The 23,726-nt window shown below is 37.2% G+C and overlaps 2 protein-coding genes across 3 annotated transcripts in view; both read left to right on the top strand.

The window, feature by feature from the left end:
- Positions 1-657: 657 nt before the first annotated feature.
- Positions 658-4,278, top strand: LOC135200553 (transcription factor SPT20 homolog). Its single transcript, XM_064229189.1, has 4 exons — positions 658-900; positions 1,848-1,925; positions 2,083-2,216; positions 2,386-4,278. The coding sequence occupies exons 1-4, from the start codon at positions 895-897 to the stop codon at positions 4,169-4,171; spliced, it is 2,004 nt and encodes a 667-aa protein (XP_064085259.1). The 5' UTR covers positions 658-894; the 3' UTR covers positions 4,172-4,278.
- Positions 4,279-15,735: 11,457 nt separating this feature from the next.
- Positions 15,736-23,726, top strand: part of LOC135200876 (acetyl-CoA acetyltransferase, mitochondrial-like) — a 26,657-nt gene continuing 18,666 nt past the window's right edge. The window contains exons 1-8 of one of the 2 annotated variants that reach the window (XM_064229592.1): positions 15,736-15,888; positions 20,159-20,250; positions 20,690-20,786; positions 21,046-21,153; positions 21,580-21,735; positions 21,985-22,099; positions 22,840-23,015; positions 23,310-23,498. In XM_064229592.1, coding sequence (XP_064085662.1) covers positions 15,862-15,888; positions 20,159-20,250; positions 20,690-20,786; positions 21,046-21,153; positions 21,580-21,735; positions 21,985-22,099; positions 22,840-23,015; positions 23,310-23,498 — 960 coding nt within the window. In that variant the 5' untranslated portion in view covers positions 15,736-15,861. The remainder of the gene's footprint in view (positions 15,889-20,158; positions 20,251-20,689; positions 20,787-21,045; positions 21,154-21,579; positions 21,736-21,984; positions 22,100-22,839; positions 23,016-23,309; positions 23,499-23,726) is intronic. The other variant, XM_064229593.1, reaches the window with a different exon arrangement.

The following is a 23,726-nucleotide window of genomic DNA, read 5'->3' as shown; positions in this document are numbered from 1 at the left end:
TAATAAGAAATACGAAAAGAGAATGATGACTTGAATAAAGAAAGGAAATAAAGTAAACAGGTTGAGTTCAAGGTGCTAATTAGAATGGAAACCATAACAAGGACAATGAGAATGAAGTAAACAGATCAAAAGAGTTAAAAAAAAAATTAGAATACCAGAGAAAACATGCTAACTTAATACAGAAATTCAGCAGCCAGCAGAAGTCATTTAACAGAAACAGCAAGGGAGATGGAAAAATAAAAACAATGATATGTTATTAAACAATAAATGATAACGGAGGTGTTATGAAACTCAAGTAGTAGCGAATATCGTACAAATCCTTGAACAATAACGGCGATGTCATTACAAGTGATATCAAAAGCGTTATTCAACTTTAAGTAGTAGCAAATATAGTACTAATCCTTGAACAATAACAGTGATGTCATTACAAGTAATATCAAAAGGGCTATTAAACTTTAAGCAATAACAAAGATAGTACTAAAACCTCGAATAGTAACAGCAACGTCGTTACGCTTCGTGTAGTTAATCAGTTAAGTTATAACGGCATAAAATTGCAGGGAAGACAAGTAAATTGAGTCCAGCAGAACTGGATCTTCCTCCAATCAAGAGGTTCGTGAACCCTTGTACTACAATGAATGAGACGCTCCGATTCTCCGAAACACCCGAAGGTGATATGGCGGGAAAACTCGTTTTCTGTCCTGTTGCCATCCAGACCAATTTCTTTTCTACGGTATTCCTGTCATCCATATTTCAAGGACTTCTATAAGGTGCCACTGAGAAAGTATACGCCACCTCCTCCTCCCTCCCCACCTCCTCCTCTCGCGTTTAGTATAAAAAGAACATTGATGACTGTGGAAGACATCAATTGGTTCCTGAGGCCGAGTGACATTCACCATGGAGGTAAAAATAGAGAGATTCTTTATGTTTTCTGAAAATGTTCAAAGCCAGCATTCATATCTAGCTCAAATCAGTAGGTTACATTGTTCTCGAATTTCATGCTTGGACTTTTTTAAAGTATTTTCACGTTTTATTACGTCATTAGTGAGATGACAAGGCGATGATAATTAGTAATCCAAGAATTATCTTCAGGACATCTGAAATTATAAAACAGATATATAAAAAGGTTGCTTCACATCCATAGCGTAACAGAGCGATGTCACAGAAGAGGACACCAATCATAATTCACACATCCATGACACTTCAATAGGCAGGGGAAGGGAGCAGGAACGACCAGGAACTCTCACGGATTCCTAGTGATTCTCATTCAAGTAGGCCTAGGTCTCACAACTCTTCAGTGCCAATAGAAACCCAACTGTCTTAATAGCTATGGCTCATACCTTATTCTGCAAAAAGCTCTGGGTAGTATACAAATAGTAATTTCATTCGCAGCCAAAGTCATCTCGGTGGTGTATATGGTGTGTTCAGTTCCATAAGTTCCATTATCATCTTTGTTTCCTCTTCAAAGACTGTGAATTAATTCATGAGTACATTAAGGTCTTTGATAGCTTTTGGTATATCAATTAAATGGCGTTTGTGACTAAATAAGCCAGACAGCTACAACTTATTAGCAGATTTCTTCATCCCTCTTTCACAATACAGACACAAATGTCCATCCCTCCTCTTGATGTTTCCAATCCGTCATTTTAATGAAAACTCAGAACGTGGTCGCTTCAGATAAAATCGACTGAACCTATGACAGTAATACTCGTCGCTATAATCAACAGGGTTTGTTGTTTAGCTTGCAGCAAAACCATGATAACTATGGGAGAAAGACACGTGAATAACAGAGATCTATTATAGGCCAAATGCCCATCAGCTTAGTGCTTATCTTCTTCTTCCTTTCACAGACGAAAATGCTGGTTCTGTTCTTTGGTATTGTTGCCTTTGCAACAGCCGCTCCCCAGTTTGACTCTGATGACGAACAGGTAATTTAAATGAAATCTTTTATGTTGCAAAATTAATCTTAACCTTCTAATAACAACAGTGAAGCCATATAAGAGTTACGTTTGTGCTTTTGTTATAAATTATACCTGAAAAAATCCGCGATATGTGCATGCCACTTATCCAGCCATCATTTTCTAGTTCACGCCGTATAGCTACGCCTATGGCGTGAATTCTGGAGACACAGGTGACAACAAAGAGCACAAGGTGAAAGTTACTCCATCAGGTGCAATTGAAGGTGAATACAGGTGGCTCCAACCCAATGGTCTGTACAGGTAAGACATCCCACCGTACTTGTCAGTTTTTCTGTAGGAACAAGATTGCGACTGAAACGAAAAGTTCTTTCTTGAAAAATTGGACATTCTTATACAGAAAATGGAAATTGTGTGCTTTGCTAAATGGAAATAACTAATCACTAATGACTATTTATTTACCACTTGACAGGGTAACTCGTTACACTGCTGATGGCGTTTCTGGCTACCGTGCAGTCGTCAGTGAGGAACCTGGTGATCAGGTTGGCTCTTACTACAGGAACAGCAGGGAAGAATCAGAACAGCAGAGACTTGCTCTTAGCAGCCAAAGGAATCTGCAGTCACAGAACAATTTCCAGGCCGGATTTGAAAGCTCACAAACCGCCCAAAACCAAGGCTTTAACTCTCAACAGAATCAAAACCAGGCCTTCAGTGACTCTCAGAATTTCCAGAACCAAGAATTTAGAGGCTCCCAGGGTTCCCAAACCCAAGGGTTCAGTAATGACCGCACCTTCCAAAGCCAAGGATCCAGGTCTCAAAACTTCCAAAACAACGAATTCACAAGAGACGAGGATTCCCAAAGACAATCATTCAACAAGGAACAAAGCTTCCAAAACCGTGGTTTTGAAAGTTCCCAGAACTTCCAAACCCAAAACTCCATCACTAATCAAAATGCTTTGAGCCAAAGTCTGAGTACACAAAGTCTCCAGAATCAAGTACAAGACAGAGATCAAACATTCCAAGGCCAATCCTTCAACAGGGAGCAGAACTTCGATAACTTCCAGAATCAAGGATTCAACAGAAACCAAAATTCCCAGAACCAAGGATCCTCTGACAGGCAAACCTTCCAAGTTCAAGTTTTAAATAATGATGAGGCTCTTCTGGAACAGTCATTTAGGAGGGAACAAGGCTCTCCAAACCAAGGTTTTTCTACTTCTCGTGACTTCCAGAACCAAGAATTCAGCAACTCCCAGTTACAAAGGGAGGGCTTCAGTAGAAACCAAAATACCCAGAACCTTGGACTCACAAGGTTCCAGAATTCTCAGAACCAGAGAATAAGTAGCTCTCAGGGTCCCCAAAGCCAAGGTCAGACTTTCCAAGCTCAGCCATTCAGCCAGGAACAGGGCTCTCAGAACCAAGGGCTCAGCAACTCTCAGGACTTTCAGAGTCAAGGTTTCCAGAACCAACGATTTGAGAATTTCCAATCCTCAAGAGATGAAGGATTCAGACAGGGCCAGAATGTTCAAGAACAGTCATTTGGAAGGGTAGAAAGTTCTCAGAGATTCCAGAACCAAGATTTCCAGAACCAACGATTCGAAAATTTCCAATCCTCAAGAGATGAAGGATTCAGACAGGGCCAGAATGTTCAAAAACAAGAACAGTCATTTGGAAGGGTAGAAAGTTCTCAGAGATTCCAGAACCAAGATTTCCAGGACCAAGGATTCAGCAGCGCTCAACGATTTGACAGTGAGGGACCTAACAGAGACCAAGCTTTCCAGGAGCGGCCATTCAACAGGGGGCAAAACTTCCTAAACCAGGAATCTGACAATGCCGAGAACTTCCAGTCTCAAGATTTCAATAGTAACCAAAACTTCCAGAGCCAGTCATTCAGCAATTCCCAAAGATCTCAGAATCAAGATTTTGCTGACAGGCGCGTTTTCCAAAACTCCGCCACTGGAAACTTCCAGAGGAATCAGAACCAGGAGTTCAGCAGCTCCAGCAATTTCCAAAACCAAGATCTCAGGGGCGAGCAAAGATTCCAGAACCAAGACTCAACGGCCTTGCAAAGCTTCCAGGACCAAGGCTTGAATGACTCGGAGTTTGGATTCAGTCAAGTCAGTTCCAGTCGTTCTTCGTCCAGGAATGCTGATTCTGGTCTCAACGCTTCTCGATTTTCCAGTGGCAATGATGGGGGAAAAGTGGCTGTGGTACTAACTAGGACTGGTAACGCTAATCGGCTTGGCAGACAATTCAGTTAGGTCAGCCACCTCATTGTATAAGATACTCTCACTGTGATCTCACTTGTTTCTAACGTGGACATTCACCAAAATCTAACTTTGTGATCTGATGATCTGATATCGAATAAAGAGCGAAATCTCTTCTTATTTTTATTGTCACACAACTCTAAAAATATTACCGAGGTAAATAGGCTTGTTTGTATGTTACGAATAAAATGATAATGATGATATTATTTATATTCGTGTTCACGAAGCCTAAAAGTAAAAATAATGAATGGGTCTATGTTCTAAAATATACTTCCGAGTGAACTTCGTTAATACATAAAAAAAATTGTATTGACAATAGGCAATTCATACGAATAAGATATAACACAATATACAGGGTGTCCATAAAGTCCCAGTACCATTACACGTATTTATTGCTCAGAATGGTACTAGGCTTTATGGACACCCTGTATATATACTATATGTGTGTGTGCGTGTTTCAAAGCAGGTTGTTGTATACGAAAGAAACCAAATGCTTATAAATAATGTCAACGGACACAAATCCATTTCAATACAGAAGAAAGTTATTATTATTATTATTATTTGTGAAGAACATCGGGGACCCTGTGACCCTAAAAGATTTAAATGTATATATGAATCTGGAAAATAAGTATGGACGACACATTACAAAAAATATCATTTTCACAAGAAAATTATAGCACTGACGATACAATTCTGTTGTTGACTGACTGATTTCATCTTCCTTTTTTAAATTATTCTCTCTCTCTCTCTCTCTCTCTGGCCTCGTATCGCAAATGATAGCAAGTTCGTTTCTGAGCTAGGAAAGGAAGGTTATAGGCTAATTTCCTAAACAATTCAGTGTGCCCCTGCTGAACTTCACATAATTAATGTGAATTGATCGTTAAAGAATGTAGTTCGAACTGAATTCTGTCACTTAGATTTGTAATTATCGATTTCTTAACGACAATAACAGCAAAACGATTAGTAGATTATTAGTTATTCTTGTTTTCTATGTCACCGTTCTTGTGGGTAACTTCAATAAAAAGTGTCACCCAGAAGCCAATTCTCAAGTCCCAGGCCAACACGATACACTTGACGTAACTTGATACACCGCCCTCCTCGCTCTTTCTTTTCACGTCTGTATTATGAGTTTGTTCAGAGGTTTCTCTTTTTTTATTTTCTGTCTTTCTTTGGCTATTCAATATGTCTCGTGATCGGAGATATAAAGTAAACTTTGTGGACTAGTTAGGAGTCAACTCACTAAGACACGATATTATGTTAGGCAGACGTTTCCCCATTAGAAGTGAATTAAGAATGAATGTTTCTTTGACAAATCTTTGACGACGATGATGATGATGATGATGATGATGACGACGACGATGATGATGATTAGCTAAACTACAACTACTCTTTGGCTTGTTAGCTACGCGTCACCTACACCGAGGTGCTATAGTAGATTCACATCAACCGTGCATTTGATGTCTAGGCCAGTCCCTTACGACGCTCCTGATTGGCTGTTGATAAGCCAATCACAGGGCTGGAAACTCTCAGTCGCTCGAGAGAGTTCACATGAGCAGGATGTATATTCCACCTCTCCTGAGGGATGTCCTCAGAAGAGGTGGAACATACATCCTACCTATGTGAACTCTCGAGAGAGACTGAGAGTTTCCAGCCCTGTCATTGGCTTATCAACAGCCAATAAGGAGCGTCGTAAGGGACTGGCCAAGACATCAAATGCACGGCTGGTGTGAATCTACGATAGTACTACTAAACACCGTAAAGTAAATAAAGTAGACGGTTGCACGAAGACATCGTTTACTGATATAAATTATCGACTACACAATATAGAAATGTATATAATACATTGCCCCTTAAAGGGGCGCCGCAAAGAACCTTCAGTCATGTCTACAGTGCACCCGGTGAGATGCGCTGACGGCACTAGCCCAATACGGAGGAAAATATCTAATGTGAAATAGAAGAAATCAAAGAATTTTGAAAGATCGGATGTACTTGATGGTTACAAAATTTCCTCATATATTACTCGTCTCGACCTTTATTTCTGCAACTTTCGTAAATGATGTAGATCCGAGTTGAGTCAGTCGTTTTAAAAAGGAGCTGGACAGCTAGGCAGGAGGTCTTAGAGATGGTTTCTTCATATTGTTTGGAAGGAGATACTCATTCTCACAAGTTTTTGGATGATGAATGAATGAATGATTTCGTTGCTGTTACTGCTCATAGCGCATGCGCAACTTAGAAGCCTCGGCTGTTTCTTGCGTATGCCTAATAATTCCCTATTCCAAGCCAGTGACTATCACACTAAGACCACAAGAGTCACGGAAAATGAGGATTACTATGAGTTACCCAGTCCTCCTTCGGGTAAACGACCGCCTTCAGTGGCCTCGATAACCCAGAACCAGATGAACAGTGGGACCAGAAACTGACAATCTCATATTGCTCAATCATATCATCAACCAGTAGCTTTCCAGTCACGACGGTCAATGTCTTTTCGTATTAAAGGAAACATCTCGTTTCTAAGCCACGTCAAGGTCGCGCCAGATATCAACAGTTACACCAGTCGGGGTTAGATATTATTGACGAAATACCAAAAAGTTCAGGGTGATGGATTCGCTGTCAGTTTACTGCAGTATGTTCTCGCCTCTTTACCGGTCACACAAGTCATTATTTTCTTAGGTGTCAGCCCAAATAACGAGCATAAGTAACTTGGACAAACCAAGTCACTGCTAATCGTAATGATATGTAATCTAATCCCACTGAGAAATTGTTCTTTCCCCCACCCCACTCTAATTTGAGCTCTTAGTAAATGAAATATTTGTTTTTCACTAAATTGCTATATTTGCTGAGTACTAATGTAAATCTCTCCCATGACCAATATAATTCAATTAATATACACATGAATTTTATATATACATACATACATACATATATATATATATATATATATATATATATATATATCCTCTTGACATTTCTGCTGCCCTTCATTGTCTTCTAACTTGTACTTTTTCATTCTGTACCTCCAATAGTCTGCATAAAAAGCTTATAAAGTCACATGCGATACAATATATATATATATATATATATATATATATATATATATATATATATATATATATATGTGTGTGTGTGTGTGTGTGTGTGTGTGTGTGTTTATCATTAACGATGGTTATGTATAAACATATAGTAGATCTTGATCTTGTGAGGAATGTTTAGTTATGTTATATTCTCTCTCTCTCTCTCTCTTCTTCTTCTTGCTAAAAGTCTACGTTTTGTGTTACACGCTTAATATCACGTTGAAAACTCGAAACTTAGTCACTCCCGAGCGAAAAGAAAGTTCATGTAAAAGTTGACCTAATACGACACTTGTACAAACGAACCGGACAGCTATTCAAAGCAGGAAATCAACTCATCTCTTTTAAGACATTATAGTTTTCTAACCGGTCTTCCCTCCTTTTAAAGTCGCTAGTAAACTATGTATAGACAGAAATTATGTATGAAAATTCTTAACGCAACTAAATCTACAGGCTTAACCAGCCTCGTATCAAGGGCAGAACTAGCTCCGTTTCAGGGAATCCCTTCTCACCCCAACCCCCTTCAGAGGGGGTGGGGAGGGGTAGGATGAACCCCCATTATAAACCACCTTAGGGGTCCCCACTATAACCCTGCCAAGTTTCATGCCCATCGGACCAGCCGTTTGGCCGTGATTGAATGACAGACGGACGGACAGACAGACATTACGTCCATTATAGTAAGATTTGTGTAGAGGAAAATTTGATCAATAATATTAAATGCATTAAAAAAATAATGTTTACTACTACAGATTTGTCGGTAGTTTAGACATAGATATCATCGTGTTTTTAATGACTATTTTGTCTTAGAATTTTGGTTGAATGACAGTGAAAATAAAATACTTTACTGTTCAGTAAGATAAAATTACTGTTTACTCTATTTAGTTTGTGAAGGTTTGTGTGTGTATAAAATAAATCCCAGATTTATTTTATACAAACGTGCAGCGCTGATAACGTTTTCAAAACTTATGCTGGATTTATTATTATTTTATTTTTAATACCGATCAGTTACTTATTCATGTGTTAAGTGCTTAGGTTATCCATATACGTATTCAGTTTAATGTAGATATAGTGAAAGGTTCAAATTCTCTACCTTTTCACATTTCACTTTCTAGCTGAAATTGAAATGAATTAAAAATATAAAATATGATATACATGTTTAATATATAAACTATATAGAAATAATATTTTATATACTCGTGTATATATATATATATATATATATATATATATATATATATATATATATATATATATACACGAGTATATATATTATTTTTATATAGTTTATATATTAAACATATATATATATATATATATATATATATATATACTATATACATGTGTGTGTGAGTGTACTATATCAACATAAATGCGTCATATAATCTGCGTGTACGCATAAACCCACGTCACACTGGACAACATCCTTGGCGTTCATCTCCTGTGTCCATAAGGAGAAAGAGAGAGAGAGAGAGAGAGAGAGAAGAGAGAGAGAGAGAGAGAGAGAGAGGGGGGGGGGCCTTTCACGCAGGAAGTGGGCGAGATCCGATCTGTTTTCTATGGGGAAGGAGCCACGGGGATCCGATGTCACGGTAGAGTGAGAGAGAGAGAGAGAATTCGGTCTGCAGGTACGCCCGATGTTTACAGTGCGAGTTTGCCTCGCTATTCAGGTGCTCGTAGTGTACGTTCATCTAAATTCAATGGTAAAAAGACACGAAGAATGAGGAAAGAATGTATTTACAGAGTGTATCATGGATTAAGTTTCCAAGTACTGGCCATTAGGAATTTTTAATCACGATTTTAGGCTTACGTTACAATGCAATATACATAAATTAAAAAAAAAAAAAACGGTCTCATTGCATGGTACTAAGAAAACTACGATACTTACATTTTAAGTAAAATTGTTGCCATACCTTGTCTTTATTTTACAAGTTCTAATAGCTGCTAAGTAGTAAACCACAGAGAAACTCATTATGTTGAAATAACTTTGTTTTTTTTATGAGCCTTAACAGCCAACACTCAGTAAACCACAGAGAAATTCAGCATGTTGAGATAAATTTTGTTTTTGTTTTGTAAGCTCTAACAGACAACAAACGCTCAGTAAATCAGAGATTCAGTATGTTGTAATAGCTTTTGTTTTATGAGCTTTAACAGACAACACTTAGTAAACCACAGAGAAATTCAGTATGTTGAAATAACTTGTTTTTGTTTTATGAGCTCTAACAGACAACAATCAATGAATCACAGAGATTCAGTATGTTCTCATTTATGAGCTTTAACAGACAACACTCCGTAAATCACAGAGATTCAGCGAAACACTGGCATAACAAAAAAGCCAGCGAGAAATAGCGAAAGTGTGGGAAGTTCTGGTTATTCCATTCAAGGATCATGTGCTAATTCGCCCCCACTCTACCCAGACAGACCTCTTTATGGAAACTGGTTTGCCAAGTCTGTCTCCTCTTTCGTGCACTTGCTTCATTAAGTCTTTGAAGGCTTTTATATTCATTCTTTTTATTTGATTCCATGGGCAATGATACCTCTATTTCAGTACGATATATTTGTATTAGAATTAATTAAATTCAATTCATCCAAATGAATCCTGGAACACATTCGGAAGATATTGAACTGTAATTTACCATTTTTATGGACGATCATACCAGCTCCAAGTTGACACAACACATTAGGAAACTGAGATGAATGGCTTTCCTTTATGTAATTTATTTATAAATCATAAAAAAACTACATTATGCTAATGTAAGAAGACAACAAAACCACTCGAAAATCGTAGTTGATAATATGCTTATCTTTATAATTATAGATACAGAAAATTTTCCAAGATGAAATGCTGTAAATTTCGGAGAGGAAATGTATTTTTTCCTCTAAAAATATGTGAATTGTTAATGACAAAACTTCATGCTAAGGTGACAAAACATTTTTGGTCCGTCAAGTGCTGCAGCTTTTGTCTTCACTTCTCTATAGCCTTTCCTGTTCGATTTTTCAAGGCTCAGGACGAATCCAGTTTTCAAGAAAACAATAAGCCTGCTCTTCGTAAGAGTATCATCTGTATTGCTCTTGAAGTACGTACTCAAAGACATGGAGTCCCTGAACGACTCGGCCTAGCAAGAGCCATGACTCCCTGTGCTCCAAATGATTAATCAGAGCCAGGAGACAATGGATAACCTGGAGCATTGCGGGAGAAACAACATGGCATAGTAGTGAGATAAACGATGTGCTTTTCTGTTTGCTTTTGTGCCAGTCGTTCTTGAAGCTGCCTATTCTTGAGTGTGGTTGCATACTTACCGTTGCCTCTTGGAATACCTGCATTGACTGCACAAGGCATTCCATTCTTATAAGCCACTGAAGATGGAAAGCTGAAGAAATTTCAGAAGAATAAAACTTTTTCTTCACATTAATCTAAATAGGTGTCTGTTGCCAATAAAACTAGATTTTTATGAAGGAGGGAAATACGCAGGCCTGGAAAATGAATGAAAGCTTTCTGAGCAAAGGTTGGATGAGTTTACGAAAGATCTTCCGGGCAGACTGAATGAGGCACAAGAAGAATTCAGGGACGAAGTTGTCTTGATGAATGGAATAGTGCAGCAAAATAAATTGAAATTGAAGAGACATTATACTCCCAAAATAGAATAGAGAATATCGAGAAAGGGATAAACATAAACAAACTTAGGAAAACGCTGTTGTTGCTAAATCACAGTGTATAAGTAGAACTCAACCAAAGATCACATTTTATCTGATACATTTAAGTGCAAGAAACTTGAGCTCTGTTGGGAGAAAAAAAGAAATATAAAAATACATTCGCAACTTTCGTCTTGTCCTTTCGCTGCTGTCTTTTTTTTATGAACCTGTTTCCGAAAGGCATAGAGGAATACGGGAAACCAAATCCTCGTATTTACTAATCCACTTTCCAGTGAATAAAAGTAGCATTACTCCGTCCTCTCTTTTTTTTCTTTATTTAATTACAGGACATCAATAAAATAGGGCTCCTATAATCCCTCCAATGCGGAGGTAATTTCTTATGTTAAAATACCACCATACAAACAAATAAAATAATTTGGACGAAATATTTCGGTAAGCGTTCAGCGACACGACCTGGAAATACCTGAAGTAGTTTTTATTTTCAAATCTAATTATGCCTCTCGTTTCATCCAAAAGGGAAATGTTGCTATCTTATCTTTGGGCGCCTAAATCATAGAGCAGTATCACAAAACTTGTTTCTTGGGCATATGATAAACTACTGAGTGTACTACTGTTTCCTAGAGTAGCCCCTAGTTCTCTCCGTGGCTCGTATTTCACTCAAGTAGTCTGGAAACGAACGAACGTACAGAATTCCTTTCACTTTGGGCTTTTCCTTCTAATTTTTCTTCCTATTTCCCCCTGACAAAACCTCATTGTTATAGACTTATTGTTGTTAGTGCTGTATTTTTTTGGCAGATTAAGCTACCTTGGATAACAACCCGTTCGGTAGTTATGTAGTAAATACAATTGACGTCTGATGTAGTGTACCTCCTTCCATATTCTCTTTCTTCCATCTTACTTTCCACCCTCTCCTATAAACAACTGATTTGTAGTGCAACTGTGAGGTTTTCCTCCTATTACACCTTTCAAATCTTTTACTGTCAATTTCCATTTCAGCGCTGAATGACCTCATAGGTCCCAGTGCTTGGCCTTTGGCCTAAATACTATATTCAATTCAATTCATTTCAATTCGATGCCCCCTTAGAATGTATTTCCTTTCTTTGTCGCAATGTTGTGTCGTATCAAGTTTCACTGCTCTATAGTATCCACGCCTTTATGTATTTTCTTTTAAGTTTTAAATATTTGAGGCATATATTTTTATCTGTATATCTATACATAAGAGGGGAGCTCCCTTAGAGAGAGAGAGAGAGAGAGAGAGAGAGAGAGAGAGAGAGATATTTTTATTTACGATCCCATCCCAGTAACAGTAAGGATTACATCGTTGAAGCCTTCACGTTTTCTATGTTTATACAAATTATCTCTTCTCTTTTTGTATCCAAACCCACAAAAACCAATTGACGTTAATTATGCAACATAATTCATTATGTATAAGCATAAGCGATTTCCAAAACGAAACATGTAAACATTTCCCGGTAGTCTTTCACATTATCGAAGACAACATCTGCAATAAAACCCAGTCATAAAAATAAGTCCACTGCAGTAATCTCCTACCTGTCTAGCAAACGATACATGACCCTAATTCAAGTTATGCTTGAGTGAACGAATATGGAACTTTCCCTCAAATCAGGTTTTTAAAAGGAATTCAATCCTGGGCAAGAGGGGTGGGGTACCAGTATTAAAATGTTGTACTTTTAATTGCTAGTTAAACTCTCTCTCTCTATCCTCTACTTTATCGTAAATTTTCTGCCTATATTTCCTCCGTCTTCGTTTCTATTCCTCTCTGAGTAAAAAAGCAACAGTTTTCGTATGCAATTCTTATGTGAAATTCTTTACTTAATATTACACACAAACTCTTATAGATATTATATAAGTCTTGGAAAGCTCTGCTATTCTCGTAAGTACACCTATCTTTTGCATATCTATCAGTAACCTACAAAAGCCACCATGTTTTTTAAAATATAATTCTAATCTTATGATAATATCAGTCACGTCACCACCGGGAATATCCTTGCTCACCAGAATTTAAGGCAGTGACTTCTTCATGGCTTACCAAGACACTTCAAGCAACCTGGACTTAAAATTCTGATTCTCTTCCTCAAGCACCAACAATCAATCAGCCAAACTTAATAAGTCCCACAGACACAAGAACTCCGTGCTCTGTAACAGACTGGTCGGTTGTCTGTCAGTGAAACCGGCTCCCTACCATTTTTTTCTTATGCCAACCAGCCATAACATCTATCAAATTTCCTGGTGGCCTGGGTAATGAATTGTTGGGAAAGTGCTGGTCAATAAGTCATACGTACGCTTACGTTACTTTTGCAACGAATTTAGTAAATCTCGTTAACAACACCGTCATTTTGATGACAAGCCTGTTTGACAGCAGTATTTAAAAACCTTGACTTTACCTTGGTTGCTTGTAAATTGTCGTGACTGCTCTTTAGAATTGGCTTATCTCATTGTCATCTAATTATCACTTGTTGAGAATGGATGAGATGTCTCGGCAACGCTAGCAAATGTTATTCAAAGTCGTGCAGTGGCATCTGATTTGCTTCTGAATCATGACGCAAATGCAGCTTCTCTGTTGTGATCAAAACCGAATGAATGTCTAAATCAGATGATTTCTTTGATTCGTTAATCCAGAGACAGTAATGCAGTCTGGTCAGGTTTCTGCGGCCTTAAGTAAAGCTGGGCCATGATTTGGTAGCTTCCGTTCATAAATTAAGTATGAGTAAACATGATTCTTTCAAGTGGTTATGTTTAAAAAGTCAATGCAATAAACCGTTGGGTACTAAACAGATGTGATGACTCCACTAGGGTGCATAATATTGTCCCAGTCAATATCTCTCTCCACAGATAAACCTTTTGGCGCAAAGCCAATATAAGCAGATTATGGAGGATCTAACCAAGACCGTCGAAAAACTGTCTCGACCTAACCCTACTAAAAATTTATTCTTTTTATATTCTGTGAAGGAAAAGTAAGACAAATCTTAAACCCTTAATGGCATCTAATTCCTCTTCACTCTTATATTGTTGCAAATATAGGTTTAGAACTTGGCAACTAACTTAGCCCGAGGGGGCTGGATTCCCGCGTAACCGTGTGCGTTGCATAACGTAGAGTCGTAGACGATAAATGCTCTTTGCATCTTCTGTTCGGCCTCCAACTGTATTGCTTTCTTGTGCTTTTTATCTGCTCGCTATGATCTCTTTCCAGTTACCTAGTAGTCCAACTTCTGTAACTTTGCCTGGCTCCAGTTTTCACCTCTGCCTGAAGACCAAACATCCAATGAGATCAAGAGATGTATACCTCGGTGCTCTCGTTCCACTACAAAAAAATTAAATTTCAAGTTGATCACACATACAACTCATAATTCTTGATTTATTAAGAGGCAGAGATCATCCATTTAATGTGCACTCTTAATTCCACATTATATTAACATATGTCAGTGAGAGAATTCAAATGGTTTTACGGCAGTTACACATTTCTTGAATACAGAGCACAAATCAATACATGTAATTCGTTTATCATAAGATTATTGCTCAGTCTTTCCTTTCTCTGTTCACTAACTCAGTCGTTATGCTGTGGGGAGGAGGGACAGGAACCTGTTCCTAACTTTTCCTCGTTGCATTTTCAAATCTGAAGCGCATGTCAGCGTGTAACATTCACAGAAAAGTAAATTGGTATTGACGTATCGCTTTTCATATCTAACAGCCTTGCCATTTTTTCACACTTATCAAATACAGTAGACATTTGGTATATATTAACTGCCCACGTGTGGTGCAGTCTCGGAATGAATAATGACGTACGGTTGTCCATGGTAACCGATTATCTTGGAATATATTATGATGGAGGGAATGAATACGCGTTGACGAATTTAACGCACAGCGGAAATTTGCAGGAAAATGTGTTGTATATAAATTTAAAGTAAAGAATTGTGATTTATATGTGAGTTTACTCGTATTACAGTTCTTACTCGGCCGGTCTACTGTCAAAATTACCGAAGTAAAGGTCTCCTGCAATAGGATAGTTAATAATGGTAAACCGTTAGCGTGCGAGTTTGTAGTAGTGCGTTAATATAAAAAAAGGAAAAAAATACTCGAGAAAACAAAGTAAATAAAAGATATATGGACACTCAAAATCAATTTTCTATGTGAACGCAGGAATTAAAACCTGTTACTCGGTTGACTGAGACAGTTCAGTTCTGGAAACGAGAAAAAAATAAACAAGAGAAATAAAAGACAATAAGCGAGATTCCATAAGGTAACTTCTCAAGTAATAGTTTCGGACGATATCCTTTGGTTACGTAATCGAATAGCATGCAACCTTTCTAATCTTTTGATCTTTTAATTTCATATACAATTAGCGCGGTTTCTTGTTTGTATGGTGTTTTTACGTTGCATGGAACCAGTGGTTATTCAGCAACGGGACCAACGGCTTTACTTGACTTCGAACCACGTCAAGAGTGAACTTCTATCACCAGAAATAGTACACACCACTCACTCCTCAATGGAATGGGCGAGAATCAAACCCGCGACCACCGAGGTGGGAAGCAAACACCATAGCAACCCCGCCCATGAAGCGCTGCGGTTTCTTGTGACCTTCGTCTATCGTTATATAACTTTTATGAATTAACAGAGAAAAACTAGTCAAGCAAGCCTAAAGTAATAGTCACCAAGAACAAGATTACCTGAAGTAATCATTCAAAACAATAACATTGTCTGCTGAGTTCAAACTTGAACTGAGGTTATGTTAATTGAAATGTATTTATTTCTTCTAAACGCTGATTTTTAATTGATAAACGAAAAATAACAGTATTATGAATGAAAATTTATATCTAAAGGACATTTAACCATTTATAACGAAATAACCTCGAAAGACTATCAGTGGACTCCTATATAGTAATGTTTCCTTTGGGTTGCCGTAAGAGCTTCTTTACAACAACGTAACACAGCTGATCGTCGTACAAGATGATTCGTTCTAGGATTATCTCGAAGGTAAAATGGATCATTTTCTCGCGTTCCCCCGTGACATTAGTATTTTTAATTTTGTGGGGATTGTTAGGAGTGTTTCCATAGTGAAATGCTTCGTTTCCATTCATTTTAATGGTTCTTAGACTCGTAGAAGACTGGGTAGCTTACACCGGCGGACCTGTTTTTTTATTTTTGTTTATTTTTTTTTTTGGTTTAGGTATTAGCCATACTAGGTAACAAATGTCAATGTGAGATAATGAATATGATCAACAAGCTTTCGTATTTGTATAGCTAAAGCTTTGCCACAATGTATACTAGGCTAGGTAATACCTAGCTAGGTATGGTTTTTGGGGGTGCAGGTCCAGGGTAGTCAAAGCCCCTTTGGACGTCAGGCACGGCGCACTCCTTTATAGGTAGGTAGTAGCCTAAGTAGCCAAGTGAGGTTAGGAAGTTAAGACTTATAGAGTTACCACCCTTTACTTTATTTGCACAACCTCATTCCTGCCGGTTACCGACCGGGACTGGTTAGTACCGCCTTTTTGGGGACTGCTCCCTTCCCAGACCAGGTCAGGTGTGCCGCCCTAAGTTAGGTTAGGCAAGCAAGATCTGGTTAGGTCAGGACCTGGGATAAATCTAGGTAATAACCCTGCCTGCGTCGGGTATTTCTTTGGAAATTAGGGTAAATTACCGCATGGACTGGCCCAACTCGCTGACGGTCATGGCTGGCCACCCTCCGAAAAAGTACTTATAACACGTCCTGACACCGGAGATGGTCATCAGTCGCGAGTTGTTGTTGGTGAGAGAAACTGCTTAAGACCTCTACTCCCCTTTCTAATTAAGTATTTACTCCAAAGTTAGAAATTAAGGCCAAATTGAGAAAAATATAAATTTAGGTACAATAGCTAGTTGTAAAAAAAACTTGATTGACAACTAAGCAGCTTACCTACTATGGATTTCAGAGACAGTGCAAGGAGGTTTTTTGGCAATATTTCTGTAACGAACACTCGTATCAGAACGAGATTTTGCTATAGTGTATTACACCCAGTGCCGTAATTTATAAGGGTATCGTGAATCACTAATCGTAAGGAATAACAACACTTGTCCTTGTACCAAGAGACAAAAACTCCATTATCCAGAAATGGATACGAACACGGCAGTAAAAAGCTCCACCAACGGTCTCCCTCCACCTCCACCGCCACTTCTGTCCTTCCTTCTTTCACCTTCCCTTCTCTCTCTCTGAAAGTTGCTTCAGTTTAAACTTTTTTTGTATGATTTTTCCATTTATCTATCTAATAATAGTTTACATTGGTGGATATATCTAACAATTCACTCGGTTGTTACCTGCCTATTGACTGATATATTTATACACTGTTGCCAATTGGTATGTGTTCACCCTCCAAACTGGGTATAAGACTGACACAAAACATGGAAAATAGTGAAATTAGCCTATGTATTGAAAGTATATATACATAAATATTAAAGCAATTTTATCATTATTGCATTACTATGACAACTAGAATTCATGGAAACAGTTTATAATAATGCATTGGCGTATGTGTGAAGCTCCACTAATGTGGCAACGATGATTTTGCCATTCTTTGCATGCAAACATTACAGGTTACATTTATTTCTGGCACAGTTATTTAAAAAATCAAAATACTAATATAGACTTAAATCAATGAAAAGTACTAGCAAAAAAAAAAAAAATTATAATCCATTAATCAGTCGTCTGCTCCGCGATGGTTTTCGGCAGCCAGATGTACGACAAGGTTAGAAACATTGGATTGTATCTACTTTAGAAATATCTAATTTTTTGTGGTAATTTGGTTGCAAAAAGGGATAATAGACAGGAATTAAATAAACATTTTGAAGTAACAAAGTAAAATTAAACTAAATAATAAGTAAAGTAAACAATTAAGGGAATAAAGCTTTGCACCTCATAAACAGTTTCGCCGTCTGCTACTCGTAACTGTGTTTGTGGAGTGAGCGTTTAGGAACCAGGAACAGCAACGTGGTTCAAGTGTAATTTGGAGTGGATTAAGACCAATAATTTGTATGATTACAATCAAATAAGCACTGTGGAGTTTCAGTTGTGATGGCAGTAAGGATAAAACCACCGATTACAAGGTAAAAATGAATTCAGTTCAAACCAAGACCCCGGGAATAACGAGTTTCATACTTTCACTAATATAGGCAACAAAATGTTTTATTGTGCTGATTACAACTGCAATCTTGAGTAAGATCAATAAATGTTACAAATATACGCTAACATTGTTTAAATGAGTGCTGGGAAGTCTGAGAAAGATGGTGGATTGTCCGTGCTTAGACTGGCCAGCCTGACGATAGCCGCCATATTGGATTTCAAAACTGCCTTGGAAACATATTTTACGAAGAGCGTCACATGCTTATTTTAGTTCGTATGGGGACCTTTCTTATATAAACATTATGTTGACGAAACTTCAATCTTTTGAATGGTATGCTTAAAGTTGTAATTGTATTCTTGTTTCACCAATTAAATATCGAGTGAATAAGACCCGGCAAGCGTGATGACGATGGATCGTCTGTGATTGCTTACCCTAAAATAAGCATGTGAGCTCTTCATAAAATATGTTTTCAAGGCAGTTTTGAAATCCAATATGGCGGCAATCATGTGGCTGGCCAGTCTAACCACAGACAATCCACCATCTTTCCCAGCCTTCCCAGCACTTATTTGAAAAATGTTAGCGTATATATGTAATGTTGATTGATCTTACTCAAGACTGCAGTTGTAATCAGCACAATAAAACAACATTTTGTTGCCTATATTAGTGAAAGTATGAAACTTTATTCCCGGGGTCATGGTTTGAACTGAATTCATTTTTACCTTGTAATTGGTGGTTTTATCCTTACTGCCATCACAACTGAAACTCCATAGTGCTTATTTGATTGTAATTATACACATTTTGGTCTTAATTCACTCCACATTGCACTTGAACCACTTTGCATTTCCTGGTTCCTAAGCACTCACTCCGCAAACACAGTTACAAGCAGCAGGCGACTACACTCTTTATGAGGTGCCAAGCTTTATTCCCTTAATTGTTTACTTTACTCATTATTTAGTTTTACTTTGCTTCAAAATGTTTATTTAATTCCTGTCTATTATCCCTTTTTTGCAACCAAATTAACCCCCCCAAAAATTACAGATATTTCTGAAGTACGAGCAGACGACGGCAAAAAAGACTCATTGTTGCCAATCTAGTGGAGCTTCACACATACGCCGATGTATTTACAAACTGTTTCCATGAAATCTAGTTGTCATAGTAATGCAGTAATGATAAAATTGCTGTAATATGTATATATACCACAAATAGATATGCTAATTTCACTTATACTATTTCACTGGTTTTGTGTAAGTCTTATACCCAGTTTGGAGGGTAAACTCATACCAATTGAAAAAACTGATAAACAATTGAAGAGCGCAAAATGCCACAAAGAATGCCGTAGTCCCCTTGAATAAGTGCTGGTTAGAGGTCAGGGTTGCGATTGTTGTGATGAAAGTGCTCCAGCGTCTATGGGTACAAGTGGTGTGCGGATTTAGCACAGGAAATGGGAAGTTTGTTGACATAAGCAACTCCGCAAACATCGAGATGGCGTCAATCTTCGAAACATTGATACGCAGTAATCTTGCAGAGTGCGTAAAGGTATGGTGCAAGGAGATACAGTGGCCAACCCCCTACCTGTAAGTGAGGTTAGCCAGGGTTGAGGTATATCCCACTCAACCTAGGGGTTGTAGGTGCTTAGTGTATAACTTAACCTAGACTGTTGAGTACCCTGATGATGGAATAACAGACTAGCTTAGACAAAGCCATCTTAAGTATTTTTTTAAGCTTTCTCAAATATCCTTTGATGTTTTTGTACTATAGTAGCTATTTTACTCCTAGCCTTTTGTTTAAACCCATGGATTTTCAAGCATACTATCATAACCTTACTTTTACAGAAAAAGTGAGCAACGTATCCCTTGTAAGTGATATGTTAAATTATTTCGACAAAACACTGCATCTCTCACCTCTTACAGTCCTGCGTAAGAACCTGAAAGTTATTCTATTACATTATCTTGTTCTAGTTAAGATGATTGCAGTAAACTCCGGGAAATGTTTTTTCCGTATCTGTAATAGTATTTTTTAAAAAATCCTCATGATTAAATATTTGAATACCATTTGTATTTCAAAAGTACAGTAACTGTAAAACAAATCCCAAATGAACAGATCCTTGGTGTACTGTATACAGTATATATACAATTGGAAATGTTTTGCAGCTGGGGCGTCCTTCTGTCCGCTACTACAGCATTGGTGGCTTGAATGATGTTGTCATAGTCAGTGCTGTTCGAACCCCAATGGGTTCTTTCAGGTAAGAAGTGAATAACCAATACATTATAGCTAAAATTTTAGTATGTATATTGTAGTTCATCTTTCCTCTCTCCCAAAAAAAATTATTATAAATTGCAATACTCATTTTTAGTATGGTATGGTGTGGACTTAGTACCAAGTGAACATATTTTTCTTTTGGGTGCCAAGTGATTAACATTATTTTTTAGTCAATGAACAGAACATTTCAGAGTTGAAGTAATGTAGCAAATAGTTCACAGTATTTGTTAAAAAAGAATTTAATCTTGACAGTTAAGCAGCTTATATCAATTGAAAAACTTGATTGACAAGACATATTTTGGGCCATTTTCAAAGTTGTAAGTATGGTAGAATGCCTCCTTCATTATGTAGATGGTCAAACGCATTTCTTTTTCCCTCTATTTTTCCATATATAGTACTTTATCCTTTGATTATTTTTTCAGATCTTCATTAGCATCAATGCGGGCACCAGAGTTGGGCGCCATTGCAATCAAAGCAGCTGTTGAACGAGCAGCAGTAGATCCTCTTGCTGTCCAGGAGGTATATTTTAAAAAAAATGCAAGTTATGTTAAGTCACAATTGTCATCATAATATACTAAGATAATTTCTTAGTATGAAGTATGTAGTTTTAATTTGGCTTTTCCAATTTATTTTCTAAGTTGTTCATTTGAATTAAATGCCATCAATTTTGTTGTAGATTTCTAAGCTTTATTATCTTAATTTCTGGACAGGCAAGTACCTGCAAATGAATATTGTGTATGGGTGGAGATGGAATTTATATTTACTCAGCTTTTTGCAGGTTTACATGGGAAATGTGTGTCAGGCAGCTGCTGGTCAGGCTCCTACAAGGCAGGCTACTCTATTTGCTGGCCTTGACAAATCAACGCCTTGTACAACAATCAATAAAGTAAGTTGAGGATCAGTGTCAGGTTTGTCTTATTGTATACAATAAAAAAAAATTTTGTTTAGGAAAAAATAATAATGATCAACATTAAGAAGACAAGCAACTGCTCAAAATTGTTCTGGTTTAACAGGATGAAATAAGCTTTAGTGGTAATAGCCAAATGAAATGTGCCCTTCGTAGCTAACTGTTACCAATGACAAGGATCGTGTAGTTTTCTTAAACATATGCCCTCGCAGTATTGTCCGAAGAGCTAACACTATTTTGATGATTTTTATTTTAGTTTCTGTTGCTGAAATGTAGACTGTTTTGCTACCTAAAACTCATTTACACAACACAAAAACTCCAGGTGCATCATTTCATATAACATAGTGATGGTGTTTTGCAATGTCTTAGTCATCTTCATCCACTAATGTGCTCCCGTTTGCTCAGGTATGTGCCTCTGGAATGAAGTCCATCATGATGGCATCACAGTCCCTGATGTGTGGGTCTCAGGAGGTGATGGTGGCAGGTGGGATGGAGAGTATGTCAAATGTCCCTTATTACATGAAACGTGGTGACTCTCCTTATGGTGGTGTTCAACTTATGGTGAGCTAGTTCTTGTACTGTGCACGTTTGTTGATGTTCATTTGTAGCAAGTGGTTGTATTATCAATAGTTTTTTAAAGACTATTGTTTCTTGTACACTATTACACGACGCAGTATATTTTGCCTCTTATCTGTGCACTTGGCTATATTTATTTGTTTATTTATTTATTTATTTTTTTTTTTTGCTAACGAATATATTAACTATTGTCCACAGCTTCAGTAATTTATTTTGCCACTTTTCCAAATCTAGGATGGTATCGTGTTTGATGGTTTAACGGACGTATATAACAAATTCCACATGGGTAACTGTGGTGAAAACACTGCCAAAAAGTTGAATATATCCCGCGATGAACAAGATGAATATGGTTAGTAATACATAATCTCTCTCTCTCTCTCTCTCTCTCTCTTTATCTTCTCTAAATATTACTTAGCTCTGTCTTTTAACTTTTCTGAGCATACTTTATGTACTGTATGTATTTAGTTTTCTCACTTCTAGCTTTATTTGAAGTGTGTGGTCATAAGTGTAAGTCTACAGTTAACTCAAAATTTGGACTATAGTGGGGTGTTATAAGTTACGAAATCCACTTTTTGCGCCCATTTTGGTCATTTGCTTATGTCATAGCTCATTTAAATGGCAGTTGAGGACTTTTCATTACTTGTTACTTGTTGGTTATATCTACACTTTTTACATCTTCAGTGTTGGCATCCAAAACATAGGTAGTGTGCATGAGATGCTTTTATATTACTTATATATATTTCATGATAGTTGTTAATAGACGTTTGTGTACGATACCAGACCATGCTTAAATTCTGTCCATAATTGTTCTTAGCAGAAAGTATTATTAAATTTTTTACATGTTCATTTGGTTTTTATTATAATGTACAGTAGTTTAACAAAACCACAGTCGCACATTTAAACATTTTCTAGACACTCGTAGAGCTTGCCAGAAGGTTTTGCTCTTGAATTAGGGATGAAAACTGGAATAAGACAGTTCTAGAAATAATGCAGGTTGGTGGAGTGAAGCTAAAAGAAGCAATTGAAAATTAGAAGGCAGAAAGCAAGGTAGTTTAGAAGGGCTGCTTGAAAGGTCTTTTTGCCTTCCAGGACTGTCAAGTTACAAAAGATCAGCAGAAGCGTGGGCTAGTGGAGCAATTAAAGATGAAATAGTTGAAGTGACCATTCCCGGGAAAAGGGGTAAGCCTAATACTGTGATCTCCGAAGACGAAGAATACAAGAAAGTTAACTATGAGAAATTTAAGAAGCTTGCCACAGTATTTCAGGTAATGTATACGTATCTGGTTATTGATCATTTTGATGTCATTAAAAGAAAATATTTAGTGCTGAAAGATACTAAATACTTTGCATATTTATATGTAAACCTCGTACATTATATGACAAAGTCAAATTGATATTACATTCATATAATAATTTAATTTTTAATCATATTGCAATAAGTTCTTTCCTAAATTTGAAGGCTTTGAAAATTTGTGATGGAGTTAGCATTTAGATTGCAATATTTATTCATATGTCAAAAAAGGTGATAGCATTTTGATTTTCTAACCTCCAATATTTAGCGAGAGGGAGGAACCGTTACTGCTGGCAATGCCTCAACCCTCAATGACGGAGCAGCAGCATGTGTACTGATGACTGCTGCAGCAGCTGCAAGGCATGGTGTGAAACCTCTTGCAAGAGTGGTTGGTTTTTGTGATGCTGCTACTGACCCCATTGATTTCCCAATTGCTCCTGCCTTAGCCACTCCAAAGGTAAGAGCTTCTCATGTATTTGAAGGGTCTTATTTTAGAATAATTTTATTACAAATAATTTATTTTTTGTTGATGGTTTGTGGGTTCATAAGTTAATTTTTTTGAAAACAGGGTGAAAGCATGTTATACTTGACAAGAGTAGAACTATAACTTGTGATTTTACTGGAACATTATTACAAAATATAAGATCAAACATAATATTTTAAAGTTGACCTTTTTTTTATTTCA

The sequence above is a fragment of the Macrobrachium nipponense genome, chromosome 27, assembly GCF_015104395.2.
Source record: "Macrobrachium nipponense isolate FS-2020 chromosome 27, ASM1510439v2, whole genome shotgun sequence".
NCBI lineage: Eukaryota > Metazoa > Arthropoda > Malacostraca > Decapoda > Palaemonidae > Macrobrachium > Macrobrachium nipponense.
The sequence above is the reverse complement of the archived record's forward strand: the minus strand, read 5'-3'. Positions and strand labels throughout refer to the sequence as shown.